Raw genomic sequence first — 14,549 nt, 5'->3', positions numbered from 1 at the left:
TGACAGAATGGGAGAAGATATTTGCAAATGACACATCAGATAAAGGGCTAATATAAAGAATTTATTGAACTTAACACCCAAAGAACAAATAATTCAAACAAGAAATGAGCAGAAAACATGCACAGACATTTCTCCAAAAAAGACATACAAATGGTCAACAAATGAAAAAGTCCTCAGTAACACTTGGCATTTAAACAAAAAAATAATAAAATAAAAAAACACAACCTTTACTGAATATCTTAAAAAACCCTTATCATAAAAAAAATGTTACTGAAACAAATGGAATTGAGCATGCAAAAACAGTCATAATAAAAGAATGTTGACCCACATCTCATATCAGATATAAAAGTTAACTTATCAATGATAGCTTTAATTATAAGAACGAGGGGGCAGCCTGGGTGGCTCAGCAGTTTAGCACTGCCTTCAGCCCAGGGCCTGATCCTGGAGACCCGGGATCGAGTCCCACGTTGGGCTCCCTGCATGGAGCCTGCTTCTCCCTCTGCCTGTGTCTCTGCCTCTGTGTGTGTGTGTGCCTCTCTCATGAATAAATAAATAAATAAAATATTTTTTTAAAATTATAAGAACCAGAGATGCCTGGGTGGCTCAGCAGTTGGGCGGCTGCCTTTACCTCAGGTCATGATCCTGGGATTTGGGATGTAGTCCCGCACTGGGCTCCTGCAAAGAGCCTGCTTATCCCTCTGCCTATGTCTCTGTCTCTGTCTCTCTCTTTCTCTCTGTGTGTGTCTCTCATGAATAAATAAATAAATCTTTATAATAATAATAACCAAAATCACGAACAATTCAACTGGCGTTTAAGTGGTTCACGGATAAACGATATACCTTGGCTATAAAAGTGAAAAACACAGTGCCTGCGTGACTCAGTTGGTTAAGGGTCTGCCTTTGACTCAGGTCATGATCCCAGGGTCCTGAGATTGAACCCTACATCAGCCCCCTGCCTCTGCCTCTCCCCTTCCTACTAATCCTCCTGCGTGCTCACACACTCTCTCTCAAATAAATAAAACCTTTTTAAAAATCCACAAGCTACCAAAAAATGCCACAACATGGATGAAATTAAAAAGCATTAAGTGAAAGAAGTGAGGGGAATAAGGCTACATACGAAAAGATTCATTTATATGACATTCTAGAAAGAATCAAACAAGAAGAAAAGAAAAACAAATCTGGAGGTGGAAAGAAGTTTAAGAATATGAGGAAACAAAAAATAATAATAAAAAATAAAACAAATAAAAAAGAATGAAAGGAAAAAAGAGGTTTTTCCGGACAGAAAATGTCCAAAATCTTGATGGTGGTGGTGGTAACGTGACTATCTATTGGCCAAATCAATAGAACCGTACACATAAGAAAGGTAAACTTCAGAGTATAGAAGTTATACCTCAATAAAGCTCACTTAAAAAAACAAGAGTCACATCACCATAAATATAAAACGAAAATATGTGAGAAATACACATAGGGATTATGTTAAAACATTATCACATACAACCAAATACCATATGATTCTACTTATTAATTTCCTTTAATTAAAATACCTATTAAGCATTAAGGACAAACAATATTAACAAGTAGTGACCTCTAGTTAATGATAGGCCTGTGGAAGTATTTCGGGGTGAAGTGTACTGATCTCCGAAACTTACAATGAAACTCATCACAAAAAGAAAAGGGAGTGATGGAAGGACAGAGGAATTAGTAGTACACAGACAAACAGAAGAAAAAGCAAATACAGCAAAATGTACATTGTAGCATCTAGGGGGAATTCTATGGGTGTTCAACTATAATTCTTTCACTTGTTTGCCATGAAAATTTTTATAATAAAATGTTGGGGGGGGACTAAATAAAGAACAGCAGAGTAAACCCAAAGTAAGTAGAAAAAAGGAAATAAAGGTAAAAGAGAAGTGAACAAAACAGAAAACAAAACACAGGGAAAATGCAGAAAGGCAAAGACCTTTCTCTGAAGAGCTCAACAACTTTTGATGAACTTCAGACTTCACACTACTACATGGGACAATTCATTTTTAAAAAAATATTTATTTTTTCATGAGAGACAGAGAGAGACAGAGACACAGGCAGAGGGAGAAGCAGGTTCCATGCAGGGAGCCCGATGTGGGACTCAATCCCGGGACTCCAGGATCACGCCCCTGGGCCGAAGGCAGGCACTAAACCACTGAGCTGCCCAGGGCTCCCCCATGACTGGACAATTCAGATTATAGTGAGGCCACTCTTGAGACTAACCATTCCTAGAAGATTTATCTCAGAAAAACCAGAGAATTCTTTTTAGGATTTATTTATTTGAGAGACAGAGAACGAGCAGGGAGAGTGGGAGGGGTAGAGGAAGAGAAACAGGTGCCCAGCTGAGTGCACAGCCTGACACAGGGCTCAATCCCAAGACCCTAAAATCATGACCTGAGCCAAAATCAAGAGTCGGGTGCCCAAACAACTGAGCCACCCAGAGGCGCCATTAGAACAACTAGAGAATTTATGGGACCTGCCAGAAACTTCCTCCAGGGCCCAGGGGAATAAGCAGTCCCGAAGTAGCCTGAAGTCTCGAACAATGGGGAAAAGGAAAACAAGCGAGTCCAGTAGTGAGTCCACGTGCTCCTGTCTTCCCACCCAACCTGATCCCATGCCCCTGGGTGAGGCCTGGCCATGTCTCCCTGTGCCTTTGAACCCTTGTCAGGGAATACTGAAACCAGTGGATCTCAACTAGACATGGGCATCAGAACTGTCTGGAGCGTCACTCAAAATGCACAGAACCAGTACCACCCGAGGCTTTCTGAAACCATTTCCACATGGTGGGCCTACGCGTGAGTATCGTGAGGGGTCCACAGGTCACTATGTGATACACCTTGGGGTAACAAAGACTGTATTAAGAAATATTCTATTGTCAACAACAAAAACAGTGATAGCATCTACTGAAAGCTCCCAGGGTGCCAGGCACCCTTCCTGGTGCTTTACATTCATCCACTCATGAAACTCTGACAATCCTGGAAGTTCTAGCATGAGCCCCATTCTACAAACAGGAAAAAAAAAAAAAGAGACTCTGAGTCAAGTGCACAGAGGGACAGCTAGTGAGCAAAGAAGCCAGAAATCAAATCCAGGCTCTGAGCTCCAAAGCCCGAGTTGCTGACCACTGGCTGTGGATGGACACAGAACCCCATTCTTCTGCCCTTCTCCAAAAGGAAAAAATACTTACCGAATGTTCCCACACCTGGATGGGTAAGAATGAGATGCAGGTACTCTCTAGGGCTCTGTGTTCCAGGCAGAAAATCAGCCAGAGACACATAACTCCGTTTAAAAGAAGCTACCAAATGGACTGCAGGCACAGAAGCTCAGCTCTATTGGGCTGCCTCTTTTGGCTGAGGTCATGATCTCAAGGTCGTGATAGAGAGCCCGAGTCAGGCTCCACACTCAGTGTAGAGTCTGCCTGAGATTCTCTCTCCCTCTCCTCCTATGCCTCTGCCCCCCCCCCCTTGCTTGCTCTCTCTAAATAAATAATATATAAAATCTTCAAAAAAAAAAAAAAAGCACCTTAGATATACTGGTTACCCTTATAAATGTAACAGGAAAACTACAAATAACAACTTAACAGACATTGCGAAGATCTGAGGAGAAGGCCAGGGTGTAACTGAGCTAAATCCTCATTTTACATATAGAGGGGAGATAACATAGAAATCTCCAGAAATGCATGTGTGAAGGCATTCCCGGGACCCAGGAGGTGACCCTCAGCAGAATTACAAACAGAAACTGAGAGAAGAGGCAGACAAGCCCTTGGAGGTGTGGCTGGGGATGTGCTGACGCGACCCGTCTCCTGTACTGCCCGCGCTGACAATGAGCATGCTCATGGTTACTTTCAGTATCACACAGATTTTCACATAAGGCAACTGGACTCGAGGAGGGGACTGTGCCTCTGAGTTTGTGCTTCCTCCTCCCAGGGCACCACTGAACTGAGAATGGGACTCGGACATTTCAATACCTGGAAAGCCCTGGAGGCAGGGAAAAGCATGCCACGGGGAGAGCAGAAAGCCTGAGGAGTCTGTACAAGGCAGCAGTGGGTATGAGGTTGACGGAGCAACGAAGAGGACACCGTACCCCCACCCCCTCCCTGGGAGAAGCTACAGGGAGGTGGGTGCGGGCCAGCCCAGGGAGGCCCTGAGGAAGAGGGTGCACAGCCCAGCAGAGGAGGGCTCTGGGGCAGCCGTCCGGGAGACACGAGGGGTTGTGGCCGGGCCAGAGTGCAGTAGAGCCGGGGCTCTGCAGCTAAACTCCAAACCCCCGTGCAGAGCGGATTCACACGTGTAAGCTGAGGTGGCCCCCAAGAGCCTGCTTAGAGCCGGGGCTGCAGGTCACAGAGCACACCCGGTAGTCCCAGGGCTCTAGACAGATGTCTTCGGACGGGCCCACAGAGACACCACTGTGAGTGTGCAAGGAACGGGGGAAGACCGGCATCTGAAGAGCATGTGGAGCACTCGAGGGACCCAGACCAACCAAACCAACCAAACCCACGACCAAGGCAAAGAGCAGCTGTGCCCAGGATGGCGGCCAAGCTCCGTGAAGCAGGCTGCCTGGGAGTAACGTCCTGTCTAGGTCCCTTGCGTTCTGAGTAGATACAGAGAGGACACAGAAGACAAAAATGGGTGAGTGGGAGGGAGGCATGGTAAGAGCTGGAATCTGACATCAGGTGGAGAGTCCAGTCACGTCTGGAAGAGACTGAGGACCTGAGAAGAGAGGACACGGTCCCGGGAAGGCAGACGCTGACGAGCACGACATGGGCGCAGAGAAGAGCGTGGCGGCCGCCTGGCCTGGCAGAGCCAGAGGGTGCCAGCAACGCTTTAGAGCCACACCAACCCCGACAAGCCAGGCGGGATAACTTCCCTGAGGCTGAAGAAACACTGAGCGTCAGATGTAAGAGGCCCACAGCATGACAAATAAAGGGGAAGCCTCACCCCTACAGCCATGCCTCTTCTGAGGAAAAAGCCAATGCCCAGGGGAGGAGAAACACCCTGAAAGCTTCCAGAAAGGAGGGGGAGCGGGGAAGAGGGAAGGCTCAGGATACTGGCAGGTAGAGATGGCATCTGACAGCAGCAGTGGCCACACTGTCTGAACCCCAAGTCAGAACAAGGGGGCCAAGGGAGGGTGGCAGGTGCAGGCGGCTCCTGGATATGACGGCGGCTCGTTTCCTCGAACCCAAGTCGTGTCCCAGAGTCCAGGAGCGCCGAGAAGAGCTCCCAGGCATGGCCCTGACACCCAGCTCTCGCTCACCTCCTAGGTCCCCTGGCCTGGCCTGACTGGCCCAGCGCCCACTCACCTGGATACTTCCACGTTGGCGTCTCTCCCTCTGTCATGCCGGCCTCCTCTCCTCGTCCCAATCTGAGGACCACATCTGGTTTGGCACCTAGGTATCCTGAGGACGGGAAATGACACAGGAGGTCGTTATCAACGCCAGAGGCATTCCAGAACCGAGACCTAGCCTTGCCAACTGCAGAGGGTCCAGAGGAGAGCCCTTTGCCCCATGAGGAGAGCCCTTTGCCCCTCAGCCCAGAACATTCACAGAGGAGCACAAGCCATACATATCCCGGGGCGGGGTGGGGGGGGGAGGCGTTTGCAATCGGGACTGTGACTTCTCAGCGGGGAGCCTTGGGCTTCACAAGCCCCAGAGTGGGTGACACGAGTGGGCTGTGTTCCGGTCATACTGTGGACCGCCCTCACCCACGGACACCAGGTGGCTGTAGTTCTCCAGCATGACATCCCTGTAGAGGTTCTTCTGAGCCGAGTCCAGCTGCTGCCACTCCTCCAGGGTGAAGTCCACACACACATCCCTGAAGGTCAACGATTCCTGCAACAGCACAGGCCTCATTAGCCCAGAGGGATGGGCTTGGGGAACGGACGGTACGTCCCACCCTAAGTCTTCCACAGGTAGAAGAGATTCAATATGGCTCCCACCCCAGGAGACCCCGACAGATGAGGACAGATTGGCTTTACACAGAGCGGAAAGTCGCCTGCCCAGGGTCACACAGCTCCAATACAGGGATCAGAACACGTGTGCTCTGCCTTCCGCACCCACGTGTTTCAACACGACACTGCACTGCCTTTCTCTACAGAACTGTTCTTTGCCAGTCACTACGCAATTTGAGACCATGTAGTGCACGGAGTGTTTCTGTAACCAAAGTTATCGTAAACTTTATAAAGAAACAGAATAGGTGTCAAAAGTATCTTCCTCTGGAAATGCAGTCTTTCGGCTCACTGACTGAACACAGACCAAGCTGGTACGGCCAGAGGATATAAAGGTTGATAAAAACAAACACACACCTTCTGAACTGAAGGAGCTTCCACCTAGTAGAGGGAGGAACACAACACTTACAAACTCACCTATGAAAAAAGGGAGGGAGAGCGGCGGGGGTGCGGAGGGGGGCTGTCCTCCGAGGGCGGTGCAGATGCAGCACAGGGAACAGAGAATAGAAGGAAGTCGGTTCCGCTTGGGGCTGGCAGAGAAGGCTTCGCGGGGACACAGAGCTATGACAACGGTTCTAAACACAGCGCCTCCGTCAGGACTAGGACGTAACAAAGTATATACAGGCCTTGCTCTAGGTCCCTGTTGCAGAGCTCCTGAAACCCTTATAAATCCCCAAGTGAGAAGAATACAAGGAGCATCTCATGTTCTAATGAGGGGACTCTAGTTGAGCTGACGGGCTGGTGACCAGAAAGGCCAAGCTGTGATTGGAAGCTCTGGATTTTAAGCCCCACTCACCTTTCTCCAGATTTGGGAGGGGGGGGGGCTGGAGGTGGAGTTAACAATTGATCGTACTTGTGTTCTGAAGCCTCCATAAAGTCTCAATAGCGTAGGATTCGGGGAGCTTCCAGGTGGGTGAACACATCTATATACCGGGAGGATGATGCTTGCCAGTCCATGGGGACAGAAGCTCTCGAGCTCAGGGCCCTCCCAGGCTTGCCCTATATATCTGTTCATCTGGCCATTCATGCGGGTCCTTCATCGTGTCCTTTAATGAACTAGTAAATGTAAGTAACTGTGCCCCCGAGTCCTGTGAGCCACTCTAGCAAGTAATCGAATCCAAGGAGGGGGTCACTGGTCCCTCTCATCTATAGCGTGCTGCTCGAAAACCTGTGCCTGGTGCTGGCATCTGATGGGGCATGTGGGGGGGTGGTAGTCTGGTGGGACCGAACCCTCGACCTGTGGGATGTGATCTAGGATCTCTCTCCAGAGAGATGGTGTCAATACTGAGTTCGGGGCAGGACGCCCAGCTGCTGTGGCAGAGAGCTGTGTGGGGGTGGGGCAAACCTTCGACACCTCCGGGGAGAAAGTGTTCCGTGTGAGCGTGGAGGAGACACCCGGGAGAAAGATAGGCAGGAAAGACACAGTGGGAAGAACCGGGCTGTTTCCAGGACCGCAACGGCTGCGTTGGGTTTTTCCTTCACAGTCCTCAGACTGCTGATTGTGGCTACTCCGTCACGAAAGGGAACAGGAAGCAGGAGGGTGGGAGTCTGACCCGGTCAGCAGACTGAGGTAGAGAAGGAAAGGTCTGTGTTTGGTCTTGTCAGCACCACACAGAAGCTCAGAAGTTTCTGAGTGGCCAGATTCCCGCCAGAGAGAGAGAGAGAGAGAGAGAGAGAGAGAGCGCGCACAATACTCCAACCCTTTACGCTCTGGATCTCCTCCTGTCCCACCCACACTGGCTGGTCTTCGATCTGGGGGATGTGTGGCACCCGCAGGGCCCCAACAGGCCACACGTGGCAGCAGTTTGCTCAGCACAGCAGACCGACACACGCCAGGCCACACCGTGTGCACAGGGGCAGTGACAGGCATGTGTTGCCAGCAGGAGAAGTTCTCAGAGCAGCCCACCCCTGCTCACCCTTCCCAAGTGACAAGTCAGGTGTTAGGGACCATGACCACACTGGTGAGCACAGGGCAACACCTGCCTCAGTGGCCATCCGCTGTCAAAATTCAAGATGCACATCGCCGCTGACCTAGATTCCTCACGTCTAATAAGCTACCTTGCAGACCAGACATGCTCACGAGGAACAAACTGAAAACGTGCACGGGGAAGTACTGCTGCACCGTTTATGACATCAAAAGACCAGGGTATCCTTGATGTACATCCCTGGCAGAAGGGTTAAGACATACTGGTATTTCCAGCCAGTGGAATATCGCATAGCCATTTTTGGAAATGGGGTACCACGCGCCGGTGATTTAGCCCTCCGGGCAACAGCTGGCAAGGTCTGTAGAAACTCTTCATTCTTAGGAGTCTCTCATGGAAAGGGAGGTGGGCGGGGGGTGGGGGTGACTGGGTGACGGGCACTGAGGGGGGGCACTTGATGGGATGAGCACTGGGTGTTATGCTATATGTTGGCAAATTGAACTCCAATAAAAAAATAATAAAATATTAAAAAAAAAGAAACTCTTCATTGTCACCACAAGGGGGAGTGGGTGGGGACACTGACATCAAGACAATCCAGGGCAGTGACACAGTTAGCTATCCTCCAAGGCACACAACAGCCCTCCACACACAGCCTGACCTGACCCACGTGCCAAGCGTGCCCAACTCTGGGGTTGTTCAAACGCACAACGAAATGGAATGGTCGCGGAAAAGTCCGGAATGTGCTTGAGTCTCACGTGAAGGAAGAAATCTGAAGTAAAGGGCACTCTTACAAGAAAGAGATGTGCATGCGTGATCTCTCCAAGAATGAATGAATGAGGAAGGAGAAGGGGCATGGGGGAGACAGAAGAATTAGTTTGTACCCTTTGTCAAACAAGGCTTTTGTCTGAATTTTTTTACCGTATGGACAAATCATTCCGCAGTGCTCAATTCAGCTTATTAACGCCCTATTCAGAACATGTTTCTAGAATCTTGGTATCCGTGTTGTCAAGTGCATCGGGTATGTAACTTACTTTCTGTGACATCTTTATCAAACCTAAGGTGAAGTGGCTTCACAGAACCGACTGGACTCATTTTCGACTTTCAACATCCTGGAAAAGCCGGACACAGGAACTATCTGGTCTCTTTTTTTCACATTCTGGGAAAGGAGTAATCAGTGTAGGATTTGGGACAGCCAATTAAAGTGTGAATACCTTAGACCCAAAATCCAACCTCCAGGTGAGGATACATAAACCCCCCGCACTGTTGAGCACACACATGAAGAGTCATCCAAGAGGCACCATATACAACAGAAAAAGAACATTCAAAACCTGAATACGCAAACAGAGCAAGAGTTGGATGATACATCCCTAGCACTGCAGAGTAACGGAAATCATCTTTCTGTGCTGAGGAGGAACACCATCCAGAAAATAACCAGGCAGGAAAAGAAGATGGGAGCGGGGCTCGGATGGCCCTTGTGCAAAAACACCCACCCGACACGGCCAACGGACCCGTTCTCAGCGAGTGAACCTGACGGAAACGCAGCCACCCCACACCATCCCAAAACTATTGCCAGTGGGGAGTCTGAGGAGAAACGTGGCACCGGGGGCAGAAGGAACAGGGGCGTTCGGGCTATTCTTTAACGCACAGAACATCAGGCATGGCTTTCCTTTCGGCATTTTGAACATAACGAAAAAGCAAACAGGTGGAAGGTGGAAGTGGAGACACGGGAAGAGCACACGAGTCTATGGACTGGAACGAGCTTCCCCGAGAAGTAAAAGAAAACGGAGGAGGTGCGTTTCCCAGTGGAAGAAGTCTGATAAGAATGCTCACTCTCTTGCTATCTTCTCTTGTTTTATTGTGTTTGGTTTCTATGGGGAGGGAAGGATCAGGGAAACCGTAGGTGGATCAGAGCCTGAAGAGAAAGCAGCCACAGCTGAGGGGAAGGACTGATTTGTTAAGGTTACAGTGCAGATCCCCCAAAGCTGCCTCAAGTCCACTGGAAACAAAGGAGGGGGTAAAGAGGAACTCACCTGGGCCGTGGCCATCTCGGTCTGCCCTGGACAAAGGGCGGAGATCTAGGGAGACAGAATGAGGGGCTCAAGATCAGGGCGCTCAGCCAGGAGACCATCCCCACCAGCCTAATAACAATCACCTTTGCGTCCTGGGGAGAATGACGTGCAAATGTGCCTGGGACCTCCAGCCCGGTCCCTTGGGACATGGATAAGCCCACGACTTGTGTTTACGGGCTTTCCAAAACGAATCTTGTTTCATTTCTCCACATATTTAGAAGCAGATTAAGAAAAAGCAAGTGCAACCCAAGCTCATTTGTTCACCGTTATGTGCATACTGATGAGCAGCAGCGTACGAGAGCATTTATTAAAATGGCTGACATTGGTTTTCTCGGATGGGGGATTTCACTTTTCTGCTTTTCTTTACTTGCGTTTTTGAATGTGAACATCATTACTCATAAGATGCAAATGAGAAATGATTACACTGAGCCTCGGAGGTGACAGACCCCGAGCAGAGTCTGGGGGACAGTGACATCTGGCTGGCTGTGGTTTGCAGGTGGAGAGAAACCAGGGCTGGAGGAGGGGCAGGGAGGGGAGGCAGGGCGCAGGGAGGGAGGGGAGGAGCCCAGCACTGGTCATTCCACAGGAGCTGGAAACCACCGACCTTGGCACCCTGCACTGCACACGCTGCCCTTCGCTGGCCTGCCTCCACCGCATTCCTGGCTCCTGACTTCCTCCTTTCCCAGGAGGTCCATTCAATGGCCTGTTCTTCCCTGCTCTGCAGTTTCAAAATGAGTCTCCGCAAGGAGCTTCTGCACAGAGTAGCTGCTGTCACCACAGCACCCCCCCCACACACACACCCAGGCAGCCTCAGGACAACAGGGTTCGGCTCCGTGCAGCTTCACGACTCACGCCCTCAGGTCCAATGACAGCAGCACCATAACGAGGTAGCGGAACCAGAAGACGGCGTACCTCCAGACTGATTACAGATTTTGCCAAGTAAAAAAGAAACCGATACAAAACTATTGTACGCTTTAGCCAGACTAGAGGGAAAACCCACATTTCTGCTAGAGGTGCGTGGGATGTTCACACTCTAGGGCTGACGCATTCCAGAAACAGTCAATGGAAAAGAGGGGAGCATTATGTGTGTCTAGTGTCAGGAGACCAGAAACTCTTGTGAGGCTGGCAGTGATCCTCGTGACCCTGCCCCTGCCCGTGCAGGACTGTAGCGGGCCACCTGCCTCCTGGCAGCATCCCTCCATCCACCTGTACACATCACCTCTCTCCTCTGATGGGGTTCAACTGCCCACCGTTACATGCTGAGCATGCTCTTTCCCAGGGGGAGCAGGGAAAGGGGCCACTCCAGGTCTAGCTTTTCTTGGATCGGCTGTCCTTCAGCCTTCACCCTCTGCCCTACGGTCCGGGTCTGTCCTGTGAGCCTGTACTCCCCACTCTGGGTTCTGGATCTGTCCTGAGAGCCTGCATCCTCTGCCCTGGGCTCTGGGTCTGGGCTGAAGTTCCTCCTCCTAAGCCTCTCAGAAGAGCTCTCTTGCTCCTAAGGATGCAGGACCAAAGGATTCAGAGACGACAAACGCATCTCAGCTAGGACCATCAACTGCAGCACCCCATCTGTGCCTCTGACACTGGAACTCACCTTCCAAGGCCTCAGACGGGCTCTTCTGTAGACCAGGAAGCTCAGGTGCAGGTGAGCTGGAATCTGCAGTTGGTGAGCAGTGGTCTCAGCGATGCAACCTGATCCTGGAAGGAAGGACCAAACAGGAGATGCAATTAGCAACCCCTTCACCCTATGGCGTGAAGTTGAGGAAAACTCAAATGTTCTCCTTTATGGAAGGAAGCACAAGGCCTCGTCTGAGTCTGAAGAGTGACGCTCAGTAGGACCCCAATTATCACCAGACAAGGACCTGACCACGCCCCCCCGCACCCCCCCCCCTTCTGAAATCAAACTGCCCTGTCCCTTTCATTCACGGTGAAAATGTCCAGTGCCCGCAATGTGCCTGTTCTGCGTGTTGCAGACACGTAGACACATCAGGGAACCAAAGAATCAAAATTCCCCGCCCTTGTGGTGGAACTCTATTCTACCAGGGAAGGCAGGCAGCAAGCAGCAAACATGATCACCTTTGGGAGGGTGGGAGGGAACGTTAGTTAGAAAGGCCTAAGTAAGGGCTGGCGGGCGGGTTGGGGCGGGGCGGGGGTGGTGGCTAGAAGGATCCGCCGGGGTTTACTAGCTGTGTGACTTTGGACAGGATTGCGAGCCTTTCTGTTCTTGCTTTCTCGCGACGAAGATAACGGTAACACCTGCTCACTGGCCATCGCGAAGATGACCCTGACCCCCAAGGGCGCCTTGCACTTACTAGGCCCTCAGCAAAGTCACTGACTGTGTCACTCCGCGTCGCCCGCGACGCGCCGCCCACACTCACCCCTCGGCCCCGAGCCCTCAGAGGACGCGAACCCATCACCCCGCCCTCCCCTCCGGCCCGTGTCCGCTCCGCCTCCCCGTACTTGGCTACCAGAACCCGCCAGTCCGGGCGGATAACAACAACTGGCGCGACCTCGCACCGCCCTCGGGTCGGCGGAGCACTTCCGCTCCCGTCGCCCCGCAGCCCGAGGTCGGAGCGCCGCGCACGCGCACGATCGGCTTTGGGAAGGAGGGGGGCGCTGCTGCCAGTGGCCAAGATGGCGCGCGTCGCGGGCAGCGATTCTGACCCGGTTTGTTCGCGCCGCCAACAGCGGTTCGTGCAACCATTTTCGGCGCACATCAGGCCGGCGCGGGGGTCGGGGTGGGGGTGGGGTGGCGTCTCCCGTCGGCGAGGCGCCAGCGGAGGCTGTCAGGGGCCCCGGTCCCACCGCCTCCGAGGCCGAAGCGCCCTCTGTAGCGCCGCTCTGCTGCGCAACCTCCGTCTCCCAAAGCCGCGCTGTCCGCTTCCTCGGGCTCTCAGAATAAGAAACGGTAGTGGCGCCTGCTGCGGTCCTCAGCGGCACATGGGCGCGGCCATCTTGGGGGCGGGGCCGCTCCCTGGGCGCCATATGCTTCCCCGGCCCAGGGGTCAGAGAGCAGGGGTCAGGCCCAGTTGCGGGAAGTGGCCCCGAGGAGGGTTGGGAGCAAGCTGCAGGGCCACTCCCACGCGCAGACCGAGAAACCCCGATGCCCCCGATGCCGGATTCTCCTGAAATAAATCCCGTGGCCCCAGTCAGGCATCCCGGGCGTCCGGGGAGACTGTGGTTTTTGCTTTTGGACAACATTGCCTAACGTAAGCAGAGAGTCTTGGTCTCTGCCAGTGGCAGTCGTTGGTAGCATACACAGTTGGTAGCATACACAGAAAGCCTGTTAAGTGCCCTTGGGGACAGACTTCTGATACTTGTCAGGATCTGGGCGAAAGAGGCCAAGTGTGTGCCGCCCTTGTAGGACCAGGCCCTACAAGGGTGCCTGGTCACCCCGCAGAACTCTTCGGGCGGTGCGTGGTCGGGTGTCAGCTCAGTTGGTGCCGAGCTCCTCCTGCGCTAGAGCCACAGCAGGTGCCACGCACCGTGGAGAGAAGCATGTGACAAAAACCATCGTGGCATCCATCGTACGTGTATGTGATCTTCCATTTCAACCTACTGCTTTTCCCCCTCTCTTTCCCTTTCCCCTCTGTGAGTTAACTCATGTTCCCTGGATGATCGAGATGATTCATAGCCCAGATCTACAGCGCATGGTTCTGGGAAGTGACCGTGCAAGCTTTGTGCTGGCGTCCCGGGAGGGAGAAGAGCCTGTGTTCCCTCAGGCGTGCGAGGGGGTATTATTGCTCTCCACTGGGAATGAATTCCATTAAGTTATGGCCAGGCCGAGAGATACTGCTTCTGCATTTCTAGAGGAGCGGTGACCCGCTAACCTTCTTTTCAGACATGACTATCAGGAGGCGCGAAAAGTTGTGTTAGTCGGCCAGTGCCCCGGGGACCATGGAGAAAGCCCCAGCTGCAGAAATACCTGGTCTCCAGCCCTGGTCAGACCCTGCCCATGTCCTCACGATACAGGGACAAGTGCTCACGCGGAACGGGAAGGCCTAATGGTCCGGGTAGGGCCTGGTGAAGGACACGGGTCTGGCACTCCTGCAATGCCAGCATTCCTAGTGTGACTGTGTCACTTTGGAACCTCGAAACATGCCGGGGTGCTCTTCCAGTGCATCCTCTGTACGGGCTCTTAGGGTATGTCAGTCCATAGGGGAGAAGGCTTGTCGCCACCTCTTTTTGGCCCCTTGACTCACAGCTGAAGACCACCTGCCTAAAGGGCTTTGTGATCGATGTCAGGTGCATCTGACAGCCCCAAGCCCAGGGCTTAGCCCACAGCAGGCACCTGGTTCGTGGTGGCAGTGTACACTCTTTTCTCATACAAACCGGGTAACGTGCCTGTGCCACTGCGGTACCTTCCCACAGTGTGGCCTTCCCCTTTGCCACCTTCGTGCCCGGTTGTGTGCCTGTGCCTGGCTCCAGCCTCACCCAGGATCGCCCCTCGTAGTCAGCTGAACACCTTTTTTTTTTTTTTTTTTTCTGTTGGCGACTAGACTTCTAAAGAAGTGCAGATGACTTGTAAGGAGTAGACCTAGGAGGCCTGGATTGCTCAAGCCCCGTACATTCCAAGGAAAATCCTGTTTCAGGAGGA

General features: G+C 52.1%; 1 protein-coding gene across 9 annotated transcripts in view; it reads right to left on the bottom strand.

The window, feature by feature from the left end:
- Nucleotides 1-13,579, bottom strand: part of KRBOX4 (KRAB box domain containing 4) — a 37,403-nt gene extending 23,824 nt beyond the window's left edge. For 2 of the 9 annotated variants that reach the window (XM_055338470.1, XM_055338468.1), the window contains exons 1-5: nucleotides 12,617-12,689; nucleotides 11,547-11,650; nucleotides 9,914-9,958; nucleotides 5,719-5,845; nucleotides 5,318-5,413 (exon numbers count right to left, since the gene is read on the bottom strand). In XM_055338470.1, coding sequence (XP_055194445.1) covers nucleotides 5,318-5,413; nucleotides 5,719-5,845; nucleotides 9,914-9,958; nucleotides 11,547-11,650; nucleotides 12,617-12,656 — 412 coding nt within the window. In that variant the 5' untranslated portion in view covers nucleotides 12,657-12,689. The other 7 variants (XM_055338475.1, XM_055338472.1, XM_055338474.1 and 4 more) reach the window with 7 other exon arrangements.
- Nucleotides 13,580-14,549: the final 970 nt, after the last annotated feature.

This window comes from Nyctereutes procyonoides, unplaced genomic scaffold (assembly GCF_905146905.1).
Source record: "Nyctereutes procyonoides isolate TBG_1078 unplaced genomic scaffold, NYPRO_anot_genome, whole genome shotgun sequence".
Taxonomy (NCBI): Eukaryota; Metazoa; Chordata; class Mammalia; order Carnivora; family Canidae; genus Nyctereutes; species Nyctereutes procyonoides.
The sequence above is the reverse complement of the archived record's forward strand: the minus strand, read 5'-3'. Positions and strand labels throughout refer to the sequence as shown.